The sequence below is a fragment of the Platalea leucorodia genome (assembly GCF_965183815.1).
Source record: "Platalea leucorodia genome assembly, chromosome: 4".
In the NCBI taxonomy this organism is placed as follows: domain Eukaryota; kingdom Metazoa; phylum Chordata; class Aves; order Pelecaniformes; family Threskiornithidae; genus Platalea; species Platalea leucorodia.
This window is the reverse complement of record NC_138826.1, coordinates 125,692,945-125,711,429: the sequence shown is the minus strand read 5'-3', so window position 1 is coordinate 125,711,429 and position 18,485 is coordinate 125,692,945. Positions and strand designations below refer to the sequence as shown.

General features: G+C 43.1%; 1 protein-coding gene across 3 annotated transcripts in view; it reads right to left on the bottom strand.

Moving 5' to 3' along the window:
• The window catches only part of EXOC4 (exocyst complex component 4), a 411,704-nt gene that overhangs the window by 104,292 nt on the left and 288,927 nt on the right, over positions 1–18,485 (bottom strand). For all 3 annotated transcript variants that reach the window (XM_082310080.1, XM_082310081.1, XM_082310082.1), the window contains exon 11: positions 5,554–5,773. In XM_082310080.1, the coding sequence (XP_082166206.1) occupies positions 5,554–5,773 (220 nt within the window). The remainder of the gene's footprint in view (positions 1–5,553; positions 5,774–18,485) is intronic.

The window sequence follows — 18,485 nt, the reverse complement described above, 5'->3', positions numbered from 1 at the left end:
ATCCGGTGTTTGCCAGACTTTGCTTCCGAGCCAGTGGTTCAGGCAGATGAGACTGACTTCCAGAGGTCCCTTCCCACTAACATCATTACAATCCGATGATACTGGGTATGTAAATACTAAAAAAATGGTTATTAAAGATCTGGAAATAATGGTAACGCATCATTTATGAAGTTCAAATCCAATCTGGGTTGGTACGGGCCATATTGCTGTCACACACTTGTTGAGGTGATCAAAACAAGGTGGTGGTCTCAGGTGGGACCATGATCAAAGGCATTTTACACCCAGCTCTCACTGCTTTCAATCAAGACTTAGGCTTTTACTTTTTTCTGTGGTGCTAATTTCTAGTACAGCATGCTCCAGGTAGAGCAGCTGTGATTTCACCAGCTCTCAAAAACTTTGTTTAAATAGGAGAGAGGTTCTCACATGTTCTAGACAGAAACCACACGGCCAAGACCAGCTTGGTGTTGAGCCTCACGTCATGCGGTGGGGAATATTAACCTGGATCAGCACTGGACAAGCGAGGGTTATATGGATTCTGGCTGGCTCCAACGCAAAATTGCACCTACCTATGGAAGAGATACCCAACGACTGCAGGGATTAATAGGCTACAGAGACCTCAAACGCCTGACTGTTTCCTTCAGGTCAAACGTGAGTCACATCCGTGGGATGGTTTGTGAAACCTGACTTTGCTTTTCCAGATCCAGAGAGGAAGAAAATAATTCTGCCTGCAAGGCGTGCTGCTTCAATATGTCCATATGCAACTTAAAGCTATCTCCTACCTAGGCTTTACTGAATGTGCATGTTAAACTTGGTTTTTAAAATAAATTGAAGCATTGCCATAACAGTTTGCCTAGAGCTAGCAGTTGCTTTTATATAACTTACATCTCCATGATCAGCCTCAGTGGAGAACTTACATATCTGCAGATGACTTACGTGGGAGCCTTGTAAAAGCTTCCACAAAAGGCAGTAACCGCACTAAATGTTCCCCCCAGAGGAAAAATTATCTAAAGAAATATTGAAAGCAATAGGGAGATTCAGACTCCCACAGAGAGATAATTTTGTCTCTCATTTCAAACTGAAAAAGAGGATTCAGCTGGAAACTCAGCCACAGACTCAGTTGGTGGGTCTTAACCTCTTGACATTTCAGCTGTGCAATGGAAACAGATACACCACACAAGAGACGAAAACATCTGCAAAGCACTTCATACAATTTTAGACACCATGCCACTGCAAAAAAAATTGAAACATGAGGACCGGAACCACAGGTGCTGGCTCAAAAGTCACACTTGCCCTTGAATGGGAAAAACCCAATTGATCAGCCATGCCTGCTCCTTAATGGATTTTGATCGTTGGAAGCCAGCCTGGAAAAACAACTAATTTGTTTACACTAATAAATAATAACATCCACTCGGTATCAAAGCACGCACCCTTCACTACTGGTGAGCCGTTTAAACGCCACTCACTGTGACCATTCTTCTTCTTAATAACCAGTAATTTGATGGGAAGAAAACATGCCAAAGCTACCAGTGACGTCTCCTTGGAACATCACAAGCGAGTGACTTCAGGCATGCGATAAGCGGTGCGGGCGATAGCGTATTTAGCTCCAGCAAGTCGTTATCCTGCAAACAGCTGCACGCTCTGACTTCTGAAGGGGTTTTTCTGCTGGATTTTCAGCCACTGGAGCTTGGCCAGAAAACCATCACGCCCATCATCTACACAATACTGCTCTAAGAAACAACGGTCACACTGATGCTTTAAAGGAAAAATCCCACTCTGTTGCTATAGAGTGGAAAGATCAAAGCAACCAGCACTTTTTTTGTTGGACAGAGACAGGGCAACACATTTTTAAGGCCAGTATTAGGAGTGACCACCTAGCTGGAAAGATTTGCCACCTCAATGTGAACCGTACAAGAACAGGGTATAAGAAGCTGTCGAGCTGCTTGTAACCTAATTTAGTACTGATTTAAACAATTACAGCATGAAGTTTAATGCGGAATAATTTTGAGACAAATTAGTTTCATGGTTATTCAGTCACTCTTAAAAGGAAAAGGATTTACAATATTTTACATTTAAGGGTGGAAGAATGGCAAACAAGACCATCCTTCTACTCAAATGTAATATTTACAAAGGGCAGCTACAATTTTTTTTTAAAGCATCTCTTTATAGAAATGGATGATTCAGCCGTGAGGACACGATGGCATAGGATGCTAGAAAACCCCTTATCTATAAGCTAATTCGGTTCAAACGCGTTGATAGTTATCAAAAAGCAGCTATCATCAGCCGGTGCAGTGGGAACTGATAAATTCTTGAGTTGTGTTCAAATCACAGCGCCAGCTCCTGCCGCAGAAGCTTCAGAAAGGTCTTCGGGATAGAAAGGAGTGGGATGGTGGAACCACGAACCCCTCCACGAATGACACGAGGCAAGAAAAAGTAACACAGCGCTGGGAGAGAGGTGCAAGGCTCTTTCATGCCGCACACTATATTTTCATCGTACCCATGAGGTGATGAGGGCAAACATTTCAGGCGCCAGCACTGTCAATGCAGAAATAGCCTTTTTTTTTCTTTTAATGTAAAATCAATAAAATTATTTTAGGGAGCTATTTGGATGACTTGGTTCAAAGAGGCAGCAATTTTTCTTCTCTTTCACAAAATTACCCGTCTATAATGTCGGGAACAGGCAGACATTCTGACCATGTACATTTTGACCAAGAATAATTCCAGTTCAAAATGATTTCCATCCATCATGAAGAAACAAATTACAGGAACTAGACGAGAAAATTCCAAGCCATTCTGACTCTTCAACCCCAAATGAACTTTAAGAAAATGCATTGATATTATAGAACACATTCTCATGGCTACAAATGAAGCCACAATCCACAAAAATACATTATCACGTTTAGAATCCAAAACAAATTGGTAAGGTTAACAGCCTCCATGGTCCTGCTCCAAAGCTTGCGCGTTAATGCTACGAGAAAGCATTTTCAGCTCTCAATGAGGTCAGACGCATGCGCAGGCTGTGTTTGGGTTCTCACTCAGTTTAATTCTCAGAAGAGAAAAAAAAAGAAAGGCAAACAATACAAAATACAGCACAGAATATACCTATTTATTTCCAGATCTTTCAAAATGAACGTCAATAACTTCTTCAACGGACTCCTCGGACCGTGATTAAGTAGAATTTTGCTTTCTATTGTAACTCATCGTTTCAATCTCCCGATACTTTTCCTGTTGTGGAAGCCAAAACTGCCCTAAAATTATTTTTTTCAACCCTGTTCTGAAAATCAAGTCTTGGAAGACTTCTACGTGTGTCAGATTTGCCATATTTCTGTTTTCCTAGGCACTCGCAATGGTGCGCAATCACCGGTATTGCAGATAACCACAAAATGAGGCCGCACTTCGTCCCTTCTTGCCCGGCGCGGCCCCTCTTTGCTGCACCCCCGCCATCCCCGCTCCCCCAACGCATTTGAGTTCTCGATCTACAAAACCTCTTCTGCTCTCGGTAAAGTTGTTTCTGATACCCTGCTCTTGTTTCGTGACCGTTCCTGCTGCATTTTTACTATTACATCTTACACCCGACTGGCACTACTTTTGCAGCACCAAGGGACAAAAAAAGACAAATGCCATCAAATCCATCTGCAGCTCATGAGAGGGCTCAGCACAAGATATCCAGGGATAACCTGCTCTTGGGGCAACACCCTGTTCTCATTTTATGCTCTGTGAACATTGATGCTGAAACGACTTTTATGTTGGTAATTAATTACAATGGATTCTATTCCTCCACTTTTCGGTTTTGATAACTGAGTTTCTAAGAAGGCTGGTAAAGCTGTACCTTGGGAATGAAATAATTCAGGGATGCTGTGCTGCTCCAAAACATCACTTTAACTCATGGAGATTTTCTAAACCATGTAAAGAAACTTTCTCCCTCCTTCTAAGGAAGCTGTTCCCCTCTAAAGACTTCTGAAAACTCTCTGCTGGAATCTAATTTTGCTTTGCCTCTGTAAGAGCCATCCCATACCCACAGCACCCAGGCAGGCATAGTGTTAGTGACCACTAATACATGCAAAAATCCTAATGACTTCCCCCAAATAATAACAATAATAATAGTTCTTCTTCTTATGTATCATTATAACATACACATATTTTACAGCTATAAACTAAGATAGAAAGCGGCCATATAAACCTTGGGAGATGTGTGCTACTTCCTAAGAACATTGCCAATATTATTCATCCCTGAGGAGATGATTTTACAGATAAGAGGGAGTAATTTAAAAGGATTAAAAGAGCTTGACCCAAATCACAGCAAGAGTTGGAGCTGACAGTCAGCTCATTCCTTTCAGTCCCATGCAACACGTATAATTCAGAATTTTTTGGGGGGCTTCCATACTGTCCTAGTGCCCATGGAGTTGGGATGAGAACTGTGCTTGTTGCTATTATCACTGCTCCACATTAGAGCTCAAAAAAGCTCTTTCAAAAGAGACTTCTCATATAAATACTCTAACTTCAAAGCCAAATCTCTCAAATCTCTCTTATCTGGCTGAGGAAGCAATACAGCTGCCTTGCTGCAACAGCATCCCATCAATCACAAACACGCTGCACTTGGGAGGCAGCAGACCTCATCTTTGCTCCTCCTGGTAGTTTGGCACGAGTATTCAGCCCGATGACACGGCTCTGTGTTTTGCAGGTGTCCCCAGAACTTCTACGGGAGGCAAACGTTATTGAAAATCTTGAAAGTAAACTTCTGTGGTAGGGGTTTAAGAAAGCTGATAACAATTTGTCACAGTGGCTACAAGGTGCTTTAATAATGGCACATGCCTGGCAAGATGCAAAGATTGCTCTTAGCTTGACGTATTTAGCAAGACAGACGTACCCTCTTGCACAAGCAAAACATAAGAACGCTTAACGTATGTATACCGACCTACCTGCACACAGAGACTGGAAGAGGAAAGACTATGCTAGCACATCGCAGTTACAGACTCAATGTTGAGACAAATTTTGTGGATCATAGAATCACAGACTCATAGAATGGTTTGGGTTGGAAGGGATCATCGAGTTGCAACCCCCCCGCCACGGGCCCGGACACCTTCCACTCGATCAGGTTGCTCAAAGCTCCACCCAGCCTGGCCTTGAACACTTCCAGGGCTGGGGCATCCACAACTTCTCTGCGCAACCTGTACCAGTGTCTCACCCACCCTCACAGCAAAGAATTTCTTCCTAATATCTAATCTAAATCTACCCTCTTTCAGTTTAAAACCATTACTCCTTGTCCTATCACTACACTCCCTGATAAAGGGTCCTTCCCCATCTTTCCTGTAGCCCCCCTTTAAGTACCGAAAGGCTGCTATAAGGTCTCCCCGCAGCCTTCTCTTCTCCAGGCTCAACAACTCCAACTCTCTCAGCCTTTCCTCATAGGGGAGGTGCTCCAGCCCCCTGACCATCTTCGTGGCCCTTCTCTGGACCTGCTTGAGCAGGTCCATGTCCCTCCTCATTGGATATACAGCCAGGTTATGGCTTGACATGGACGGTAAGGCATGTATTGGAAGTTCACTCCGCTCCTACCTGCAGAAGAGGCCGCTGCACACCCAGGATCTTCATGGTATCCGCATTAGCCAATATTTTCAGGGGATCAGATGCCTTCGTGACGCCTTCGATTTCTTTATTGATCTCAGCCAGGACCTGATTGAGGAAGATGTTCTTGATGTACATGGTGAGGAACTCGCGGAGCGGACACTGCTTGGTTGGGCCAAGCTCCATGGCGTGCTCTATCTCCTGGATAAATCTGGAAAACAGAAGGGGAAGAATGCAATGTAGTTAAACCATGTAGTTACTCTAAATGTGTTAGCATTGCCTTTGCCATTCCTACATCTCAGAGCCAAGCACCAGCAGTGAGGGAATGACTAGAGACTGTGCCAGCATGAGGCATGAAGAGTAGAAAAGGTCTATAAGGCAGCCTTCAAAAAAATACATAAAATGCCAACAGCTGGTGAGACAAAGGCTCAACAGCTGGAGAAGAACAGGCAAAATGGGCAATCGGTGAAAATCCACAACCTGGGCACAATTTGTGTTTATTGGTCCAAAAATCACTGACTGCTCTATTTGAGACATACTGGAAAGATGTCTTTTTAAAAATAAACCCCCATTAAAAAATTCAGGATGTCAGAAATCCCTTTGAAAAGGCAAACGTCCTTCTGGAGTTGGTCACTCGATTCCCACAGGTGGGTTTCCCATCTCTAAATCGAACAGCAGGATATTCCAACTTAAAGTCTAGAGATATCTCTGAAAAAAGCAATGCATATGTATTATGCTGATATCATACTGCATTATGTATGGCTGTATTACGCTATATTTTTATTATGCGTTATTGTTTCATCCCAGGATCCCATTCCTGCGTACGCAGAACAGCATGCCGATTCTGGGAATATTTTAACACAAAATGTTTGCCATCTCCTCCTGCAAAATATCTTTATCTCAGTGATGCCATCTGTTTAACACATAGGAGCTTCTTCTAGAAATTACTCTTCCTTTCAAAATTGTAGGTATCAAAACAATTAGGAATTGAGTATCAGGAGTCATAATGGATTGAGACCTGCTGTCCGAAAGGGAGAAACGTGTGTGGTGTTCCCACAGCCCTCTTCGTCAATGCATGCGACTGCCTCACAATCCTTTATATTTTAATCTCGCTCCTGGAGAGGCTGGGATTGTTTTTATCTTTGTTTTACACAGCAGCAGCAGAAGCAAGTGTTTGACCTTGGATCTCCCACTATACGTAGCAACACCCTCTGCACCCTGAAAGCCACCTCTTCTTCACTAGGAAAGACTTTTTTTGCAGTAGACATCACTAACAGTTTCAGCACGGTTAGCATTTATTAGAGATGCCTCACCACTAACCATTTTCCCAAACACTTCAACAAGGTCCGCTTAATTGTCTGTAATTTTCTACCTCCACGTTCAGCACTCCAGAGGAGGCAGCTTCCCTTCAGAGGACTGACTGAGGAGCTCCTGTCAATTTTAGAAGCATAATTCCTTTCAAATCTGAACAATTTGCTCCCTAAAGCCTCTGCCGCTGTTGACTCCATCGGTCTGGAGTGACACATTTGGGCCGATGCAGCTAGTGCTTCCGTGGGGGGACCCATTCGCAGTTCAGTTTGAAGATTGCCTCTCCAACGAGAGATGCTGCATGGAGAGAAGTGCAAAGGATGGCAGTTTTATTCCCTGGCTTTCACAGATCGATAATGTGACTCGGCTTTATCAAACAGGGAAACAGCGGAGTCATCCGGGAAGAGAGCAGAGAGACCACCACCAAGCTTATCTCCGAAATAACAGACCTAATGTCACCAGCTTGGAGTGACAACCACTGACGTCCTTAAGGGCATGTTGTCAAGGTTGATGGGACCATATTAAACTAACTTACTGTATCTTTTCGTGTCTGCCAATAAATTTGCAATGTTCTCCATTCTTTCTATACAAGCCTATTTACACAGCGCTTGTGGTGCCCTCAAAAAAAATGTGAATTAACTCATGCTACCTGCACCATGCAGCCCGATACCATTTTACCTCTTTCGATGGGAAAGGAGAGGCACAGCAGCCTGAATTTGAAACGAGCAACTTTCAGTGAAGCGAAGGGAATAACTTTGAAACTCTCTTAAAATCCAGCACATGCTTACAAATGACCAAACCAGCAGAAATAGAAGGCAACTTTTAGAGGGAAAACGGCCACGTACAAACTAGCAGCAAACTATTAGAGCTCAGATGTGCTGACCTATGGCAATTCCTTATCCCACAACAGCCTGATGGTGTTTCTAAGTGTTTCCTATACCAGAGACTAAATTGCTTGTGTGAGGCCGTAGGAAAGGTCAGTGCTAGCGAAAGGTGTAATCAAGAATTTTGGATTCCCAGTACCTGGCATTAATCACCATTTCAGATCTCTCCTAAAGACCTGTGCCCTAATCTCCAGCAAACTTACCTTGATTAGAGAGCTGAGCCCTGGTGGTTGACATGTTCTAATAGGCTTTAATTTCTTGGCATAAACAAGACAACAGTGCTTCACTTAATACTGCTAAGGATCAAAAACATACTCCTATTTTACTTGATACAAACCATAAAGTAATCACAGATTACGAGAAAGCTGCTAGATAGCAACGACTCTGCAAGAGGGGATTTTATGAGTGCTCAGCAACACTTGTGATAAAGCACAAATGGTCAAGAGCTTAGGAAAGCAGATTTAAACTCGGTATCAGGAAAAAGTTATTAAGAATGAAACTGTGCACGGCGTGGAGGACTAGAGGACATGGATGAGAGACCTTAAGCTTGAATGTTCAAGGATAGCTTGATTAAATGATAATGGTAATGAAAAATAGACAATTTCTGAAGTCTTCATTAATCAGAAGATCTCTACCAAAGGAAATGGAAGTAGGGAAAAGGTAAAGAAAAATGTTGTATGGATGCCAGAGCATCTCTTCGGGTAGGGACCAGCCCTAAGAGTTCAGGAATTTGATACTCCAATGGTACAAGTACATTATCACTTAGTACAGCCTAAAAGAAGGACGACTGGGATCCAATTCGCTATGATCTGCTATGGTTCAAGGATGACCGCACCATGTCCTTACCAGTCAGGATAAGTCCCACATCTGCTCTGCAAATGGAGCACCCGAGACAGCCACTGTGCAGCTCCAACCTTCATCCCACCAAGAGGAAAACCACACCAAGCACACAACCGGGGTGCCCAAGCAAGCATCACAAGCCTCCAGATACAGATGTACAGCAGATTTGCACCAAGAATCCTTCTAGCACATTACATTATGCAACAGTGATGCACCGTACGTGTTCTGTATTGGGAGGATTATTCAGAATGCCATTAAGAACAGATTAACCTAATGGAAAACATTAATTTTATGTAGTTCTTAGGAGAATTAAGGATGCAAAGTCAAACACTGACAAGTTTGGAAAAGCAAGGATTGGAGTCACTTATGTCACCTTAATTTGGCCTGCCTGTGCGTGATGTTGCGGTATAATTTTTTATTACACAATGGCACACTATTGCTCTCAGCAGCAGATCCTTGTCTTGCCCTAGGAACAGGACGGTCAGCGTTCGGACAGCAAATGTCACAGCATTGGGACTTGGCAACTCTCGGCCACCTGACTGGAGTAGCACGCAGGAGCAGCCAGTTGTCACCTGCGTGCATCGCTGTGACACCAAGTGAGACACTTCTGCCACAAAGCCCCAGGGGGCTGTCTGCACTGCTTCCAAGATTCATTCTTCTTGCCTTCTCATTTCTTCATACGACTCCTGTTTGTGGGAATTTGGCCACCAGTTCTCATATTTTCCTCGGTTCCCAATCCCACTTGTTCATCCCATGTTTCTCCTCTCTTCTTAGCACTTACACCAGAAAGCATCCTGCTCCAGGCAGCTGGAGCCCAGCAGGTATGGGAACCCAAAAAACATGAGGGAAGGCAGTCCTTGGCTCAGGGACCAGCACCTTTGCAAGGTCCTTGCCCTTAGCTTGGTCCTGGTCAGCTATGGGCAGAATCGTGTCCATCAGGAACTTCAACTGCTACAAACTGGAAGTCTCTTACGAGAGTGTGAGCACTACGCTTCTTCAAAGGTGTATAACTAAGCCAAATTTTGGTGTATTTTCAGGGAAATGGCAAAAGGCACACCCTTTACACAACAGCTCTTCTTACTGAGAAATGTGAAGATGCAAATTCCCAGCCAAAGAAAAGGTCACCAGAATTTGCCAACACGTACAATGTATTTCTTCTTCTCATTCTCAGAAAGAACAAGTATTTTAGACACGTTTTTCTAAAAAAATATCTAGTCCCAGTTGGCAATGAAAGACCAGCCATATTACAAGAAACTGAAAATGAAGTTTTCGAAATGGGAAGTATTGGGTGGCATTAAAGACCTAACAGATATTCTCTATTTTCTGCTTGGCAGACACATACACATACATTCACAGTCACACACTGTGCTATTTATTTATTTAAATTTCAAATACTGCTGGTTAACTTATTCAAACATAATTCAGTCTTTATAAAGAAAAAAATGTTTAACAGCATCCAAAAAACAAAAATTCTAAGAGTACTTTCCAAAGATGTTCCCATTTTACTCATACAAGCTATCCATGTAACTGTTAAGATGTCAAAAAAGCAATTTGACCCATGGTTATCCCGGAGATCAACGTTTATGTCTGTGTGTGAACCAGCATACATGATAAGAAATCACATTTTGGTCAACGACACACTCATATAAAACGCGTAGAAGTCAAAGTGGAGAAAACTGTTTGGCATTTGAATGAAGCGGAGCACCAGGGAAGGTCTGGGCATGATTCTTTAAATGGGTTTTGGACATATCTGCATGTGCGTAAATCCAAATGACCAAAAAAACCTCAATCAAAAACCATTGCAATGGTGAAAGGCTCTGTCACTGAGCCCCTTTTATACCCTACTGTTTTCTTTTTACTCTCCAAAGAGTGAAATTTGAGATATAGCTCACTGTAAAAAGGGGCCATAAAGAAGGCCTTGGAGGAACAGCTTTGATTCACTTTTCATTTGCTCCGATTATTCTACTTGAAAAAGAACCATTCAGTTGTAATTTAGTAGGGTTTCTGAAACAGTACCAACAACCGCATTTAAAATCATCTCTCACCGGCACACAAAACCTGAAGGAAAACCTATAAAGGTTACACGCCGTGGGGTGTATTCTCTAAATGCGAGAGAATGAGCCACGTGGAACACTCAGGATAGAAAATTCCCCTAACGCTGAGCAATAACACTTGTTTAACATAACCGCCGTAGACGTCAGACCTGTAAAACGCAAAAAAGCTTTCTCTGAATAAAAATGCAGACCGAGGTGTGTCACCAGATTTTGGATAACGGTCACTGTAGATAGCCCTGGTGATTGCCTGAATTCCTAAAAAGGCTCATGGGGATGTCACTGCTCTGAAGGACACTTTTATGAGATGTCTGGCCAGGATGGAGCTCTTGAAGAGAGCATACGGGAAAAAAAAAAAAGAAATCTGCATCTTATCCTGAATTCAGAACCTTCCTTTTCAAAATGATGCACAATTTTTAACTTGTTTTATCCTCCTATGAAAGCATTTGAGGTGATTTGCGGCTGCAATTAAGCATTCCCCTTAGACAGAAAAGCACTTTCAGTAAAATGAAGTATCTTTTTGTAAATGACAGTCATTTGGATTAAAAAAGAAAAAAAAAGGCAAACCATTTCAGAAAATTTAATTCATTCCAACTCACAACTTAATTGGCTACGAGGACTGCCTAACCTAGGCTGAAAGTGTGTAATAAAAAACATAAAACCTAAAAAAGCTATATGGATTGATTTAGAAACCTACAACTCTCACCTTCCCTAGGCTTTCTTCTGTCTTCTTGTTATCAGATGTCTTCTGAAATATCATTAAAAGGAACTGAATACATGTCATTGAAAGTGCATAACATCAACTTCTCCTTTTTTAATGATGATGATAATACTATCTGAAATTCCCTCCTCAAAAAAATGAATTGACAGCAAAAAAATAAAATATTCCGAAACCTTATTAAGAAAATTTTTACAGACATTCAGCCCAAATTTACATTTCAGCTTGTTTCAATTTTGTATGATCCTAAACCGTTCTTTTCCCTTTATCTTAGTCATAAAACGTCCAAGTACATGGAATGAACCTTTGGTGAGCTTACACAAAGTAAGGAAATACTGACGAAACATCAGAAATCCATTGAACTGGATACCGGTTACTGTCAGAACGGCAGATCTCAAACTGGTTGTTCAGACTCCATGCAATTAGAGATAAACTATCCAAGACCATAGGTTCTTGAAGGTTTGAAAACACATTCAAACTGAGACACCTGGAAGATCCCAGGTTGTTCATTCCCCATCCAGAAAGCCTGCCCACCCCAACAGCACGTGTGTCGGGAGAGGGTCAACGGAAGGGATGGCCAAAGATGATGTTCTCCCACCACGTTCTTTGATAACCAACAAGGTCCAGCTCTGATTCCTAATTTACCGCCCTTGTGATAACATTGCCAGGCAAAGAGGCGATCTCAATAACTACATGCAACCAAACTGGAACCACTGCTCTTGAGCAATTATTTTGGTATATTCACCTCACATAATGATCCAGTCGGAATAAAACCTACTTCTCATCCATCCTGCGGTCTAGTCCATCCTCTGACTCTTTTTTCTGCCAACGTGAGACCTACTGATGCTCCCGTACCGAAGAGTATTGACCATTACACAGGTACAGAACACAATAAATAAAATTAAATTAAAAATTTCACTGCAGCACATAGACCAGAGACTGTTTGTTATTGAAGACCAATCGAATAGGTACTAAAGTAACAGAAAGCACATTATTTTGCATAAAAACTTGAGTACAGAGAATTATTTTGGTTACGTTATCAGTTACCCCAGGATTGATATTTCACAGAGAAGCACACTGCTGATAAATATTGTGGCTATGTACAAGATAATAAAACTGCTTCTGTACGAAGTAAGTCCAAAGGGAGCTGTATCCAGGGGACAACAGCAGGAATAAAGGTTTAAGCTCTTCTCTAGGTGACCCAAAATGTGATTAAAATTATAATTAACATAAAAAAGTATAAACAGCTCTGGGACACTCAGTGGAGATATAGCTCTGCTAAGTGCATTTAAAATCTTAGGAAAACCAGACAAAACACAAGCAAATATCAGACAAAAAGCATTAATTTTCTGCTATTTTGAAATATTATATAGCACAGAAAACATCCAGGAAGGTAACGACAATGGAAAATTACTACTGTTAGCAGAAAACAACAAGTTTGGGGCATTTTTGACTAAAATATTAAGGTTTCAACTTAACACAAGTTACTGGCAGTACCAGCCAGACTGGTGACTGCAACACCAAGCGGAGTTTGACGGGCTGTTTCGGGCAAATGGCCGGATGATACTGTCAGTCCCCAGCACTTCAGCCCCTGCCCTATACAAACAGAAATCCCCCATCAAGAAAAGCTCAACTACTTGATATAGCTCCTTTGGTTAGAGTCAAGGCTTCTGAGTACGTCCTCGCAGAGCTGGCAGCTTTAGTGCTGGAAGATGAAAGAGTCCAGAACTTCTTTTTTTAACAGTAGCTAAAAAATACAAGCTTTAAAGAATTGATTTCTGTGTTGTAGCTGCTCATCCATGAGATTGAGGTAAGAAACACCTCCTTCCCATGCAGGTGTAATATAAAAATAAGTATTTTGTCGCCTCTGAGGTAGTACAAACACCACACACACTCAGAAAAAAACATTATAATTTAGCTATCATCTTGTGCTAAAAATATTGCTTATTTAATGCTCACCTATCACCAGAAGAACACAACTTTCTGACTTAGTGCAACTATCTCAGGACAGACCAGGTGCAATTTCTTCTGATGTCTCCAGAGGGGAATATTGGCTAGTATTTGGACCACAAGATGTAGAGGCAGAACTAATTAGATCTAAAGCTTCATCATGTATAGAAATTCATATCTCATACCCTACAGCTCTGACGCCTCTCCAGAGCCAGAACCAGCAGCAGCAGCAGCAGAACCACAGTGGATTTCTGTTGGGGAGGTCAAACCTTAGAGGCAAATTTTAATGTGCTAATTCCAACCTTTTCAACTGCATAATTTGAACAGCCCCCCACATTTCCATTCCCCTTCTCATGGCCTCAAAACTGCTTTTATTTGCTTTTGGGGTTGCTGTTGTAGCTGAACATCTTCGTTAACACCCACCAGCAAGGGCATGAATGAAAACATCCTTCTACTCTGATCCAGCAGAGTAGAGGTGACGTGGGTGCACCGCCACAAAGCCTCTTCCTCGCTTTTCATTTTCATCTTGTCAGAGGTAAACCTCATCTACAGGAGTGATGATTTCCTCGACGAAGCTGGCCCAAGGTAATTCATGCATTGCAAACATTAGCGAGAGCCCACCCAGTGGAAAGTTGGACTGACGCTCGCATCTCGTGGTCTCCATCCTCTCATCTCTTGCGAGGGCATGAGCGAGCTTCAAGAAGCGGCTGCATTTCCATCCGCTGCCAAACCTCAGCTAATAGCCAGGTGTGATTTTTCAAAAGTGGTAAATCTGAACGAAGAACAGCCCCGAGTTTTGTGACCCTCAGAGAAACTGAGTTTCAAAAGGAACAAAACGGCGTAAATCGGAGTCGTTACTGTGAAATGAAGGCTATGAAATGTGTATCAACATCACGGTCCTGGGCAACACATGGGAATATATACTGTACAGACCACTGGAAAGGGGCTACATTACTTAAGAAATAGAAACTGCATAGATTTTGAGCCTAGTTGTAAATTTGTAAAGGCATTAGTCTGCAGAGTTAAAAACCAATCCATTGGCCTGTGAATTTACAGCAGCGAAAATCTAACTTTATTCCTCTTCTATCTCTAGATACTGTTCTTGCAAAGATGTTATTTCCCTTTCTGCAGATGAAACAGAGCAATTACCAGCGCCACAAATCTGCATATAGCATTTATACGTCTGGAAGGCCCACGAGCAGCTCCCTCTGAGAGCAGATGCGGTACAGCTGCTTTTCTTTGAAGGCAGGCAAAAGGAGAGTAACTCAAGTGTGAATCACATCAGCTTGTTCTGTTAATGCGGACGCACCCGAAATACAAATCATGAGCGCTACAGGGAAAGCAACACCAGCTGGAGCTATGGCGGCAGTCGCTGGTGGAGGTTTTGGGGATTTACCCCCCTTCCCATGAGCACTGGGCAGTACCTTGCACATGATGCAACTGGTCTGCTTTAGACCAAGGTGGCATCTCTATGTGGGTGAGATCACTTCCATCTGCTTGGTATGGAGAGATGATCTCCGACGTTGAGTTATGGCTTATCAGCCAAGCTGTGGTAAGTGCCTGGACGTGTCCTTATCCCTGTTTGACCTGGAATTAAAGTGTAACCCATGGTTTACTTGGCATCCAGAAAGGGCCTGGAACACGTGGTTGGTAGGCACTAAGTCATCGTCACTTGGTTGTTGCAAGTGTTCGCCCAGATACAGGACTCACTGTCAGTCCTCTCCTCACTTTGCCCTGTCCTGACGCTGATGGTCCTTGATCTGCTTCCATACCATTTTTCTACCCATGCTGCCTCTCTGCTTAAAAAGTGATCAGTAACTTTGCCTTAGCAATGCATAACTTTTTATTGCCGAGGCAGAATGACTGCTTGACATTTTGATTATTTGCAATAACCAGCAAGCAAGAATCCTAACTATGGGTGAAAACATGGCTGGGACATGGCTGAACTCCGACGTGACTTTCAGCACCAAACTAAAAAACACCCCCAGGAGCACATTTGAAGCAACAAGCATTAGAAGGCAATGCTTACTAACAAACGCTGAGTAAAGAGAAGACTTGTCTGTCTTCTACGACCAAAATGCAGCTGCGGTCTGGCCTCTTAATTTTCTTCTGAACTCCCGGCCCATAAAAATACTGGAGGGATCTGGGGCTTTGGAGCAATTTATTTATCCTACAAGGCAGACACCTCATCAGAGAAATCTATCAACTCACACCTCCTCCTCGAGAGCACCTCGGTGTAAAGCAGAGAACGGTGGCTTTGGTACATATAGCACAGCACGGGATGTGAAGGCAACGTACTGTCTGCGGCTCCTTGCAAGAGCCGTCCCTTGGCATTGACCCTTCATCCCCCTCCAGCAGACGAATCCACTTTGCACCACATTTTCGCAGAGGTCTTTTAGATCAAACCTGAAAAACCAGAGCTTTGCTCAGATCCTAAAGACCCTCCGCAGCATATTTGTTACAAGACGGGTTTTCACCCCGCAACACCGAGACAAAACCCTCTTCAGATGCCGCCGTGGAGCAGCGGGTGACGTTTGCTCCCCTCCACCAGGCCGCATTTCGGCGGAGCTGCGTGCGTGTCCGTGCGTGCGCAGCCGCACGCGCCAGCGTGACGCGGTCTCGCAGCAGCCCAGCCGACACGGGTGCTTTTGAGACATGACTTCCACTTTTATTCTGCTCACCCCCTACAGACTCCCAGCTATGCTATGAGGTCTCTGAGTTCATTTTGAGAACAAATATAAAGTAGCTTTATTCCCTATATGCCGTGAACCTCCTTTTAATCCTTTGGAGCAGGTACAGGTTCTTTACAATGTGAGGCTGGAAGCAGAAAACCCGTGGTCAAATGTTTTTGTCTGTTCCTAATTTATTGAGGAACGTTTTGGGGTCGTTTGGGTATAAAGACCCTCAGTTTCCCCATTATGGCAACAAGCAATGAATGTTCGCAAAGCAAGAGATCCTCAAAACTGCAGAAGGGTTCGGCATCATTTAGATGCCAACAAACCCCAACTGTGCACATCCAGGTAAGAGGAAAATGTAAAATGCTGCACCTCCAGCGAACGGGGACAGCAGAGCTATGATGTGCAGCTCAGCAGCCACAGCAACACGCTTCACCTTCAGCCCGAAACACAGCTTTGATGAGCTACTACTTTATCATTTGGCACTGAAAATATAAATAAATATTAAGTTTATACCGAACTGAGCAAACACAGCTCCTATAACCAGCCACCCCTTTGCTCTTCCAAAGCTGCACCACCAAATCTCTCCGCTCCAGTCCCTGAAACCGTAAGCTTCCAGCCCCAAGCTAGACCGACGCTGAGCAAAGCCTGCCAGTTGCCTCAAAGTTACAAGATTGCTTCGTGATGGAGATGATAATCCAAAATGACCACTGAACTAAATTACCCACTGTCGATCCATTTGTAATTTAAATCCAATCCTGCAAAAGCCAGAAGATAAATGTACTAACCATGGTCAATCAATCTCTCTCTATAGAAGTTCTGTGATGTATTTATTTTACGTGAACCCAGGGCACGCGTATGCTTAGAGGCACTTTCTGCCCATGAGATGGAGTCAAACCTGTAGGATCCCACCGCTTCTTCTGCTTCTAACTTACTATAAAAGTAAGGGAAATGCTTTACTTCACATGGAACTAGAGCAGGTAAGACGATTTCACTGCTACGGATGTGTTCAGTACTGTGCAAGGCAGAAAATACATACAGCCTTGCTTAAAAAGCATTATAATTTTAAACAATCTTGATAGTCAATTCTAAAGGAATTCCTGCCTATCGCATAGAAATATTGTAGGGTTTCATTAAATGTGTATAAAACGCTTTAGCATCATGCATCGATAAAGATGTTAACAGAACCATCGTATAACGCCATCCTATTAGACAAAGTGATCTGAAATATGAAGTTCACTAACTTTAGCTTTTCGTATTATTAAATCCCATTTCCTTTAATGCCATATCACATTCAGTTTGTTGACCACCACTGAAATGTAATGATACCCCCCCCAACTTCACATTCTCTCCTGAGCACAGCAGTTTTGTAAAAATTAACTTATTATTCATATTATTTTTAAATCTGATCTGGCGGCACATTCTTTGTGCTCAAACCCCACGGCTCTCAATCTGGCCCCTGTAAAAAGTAACATATGCTGACTATAAATCTTTAAAATGGCTCTATTAATAGAGTAGCTGTGGTGACAGCTTTGTAAATGGGCACCATCTTTATGCAAACTGTTTTTTATTAGATCGCATTATAATGATTTGTAATACGAATGCAAGGATGGCTCCGGAGCGGCCGGCAGCGAGGAACAACTCCGACCAGCCGGCGGTTTCAAAGCCTGTGAATTTGGTGTGGCAGATTGTGGGCGCTTACAACAACAGACACTATCAGATTAGCTTTGCTACACCTCTCTGCTCCTCCGCTTTTCCCAATCAGACAGCAAACAGTCTAATAACTGGCTCTGCGTCTGTCAATCCAATTACCTCCTATTTGCTATGTGCTGACACTCCATTAAATAAGCAGACAGATGGCGCGATCTTTCATTATCATCCAACTGACTGATTAGCCTCCGGTGTGCGGACAGGGGTAGCGCCAATCAGCTAAATCGGGGATTACTCCAAAAAACACATCGGGACAAATGAAAAGCCCAAACCAAGAGATCGTAACTCCAGGGCCCACCCAGGGACACCCTGGAGTATTGAGGCTTGATGGAGCTACTGCTTCCAGGAGCACGTAGGGCCAAGTTTAGACGTCCTGCTGTAGACACCTAAGTTAGGCATCGCAATACTCTGGCATCTACAGTGAAGGGCTGATGAGTGATTCTGGCTGCCCTCTCTGCAGCAGTTGGCTTTCCTTTTAGTCAACGTGGAGAAACGGCCAGGAGGGCCAGTTCAACCACCAGCTGTGGGATGGTAACATCGCATAACCCTGTGTCCTTGCAAGCATTTGGGAGACGCAGCTCCACGGACAGCCCTGCTCTCTTCACATGCCTAGACCACTTCCATTTTACAGCAGGAAATAAGACATGGTTACCCCAGAAATCTGTGGCAAAGCATTAAGTCCCTCTATCCCAGTCAACGTCAAGTTTATCCTTTAACCCTCCTTTCCACTTTTTAATCCTGTACCCAATGCTGTCAAAGATATGGCCCTGAAACACATCAGATGGAG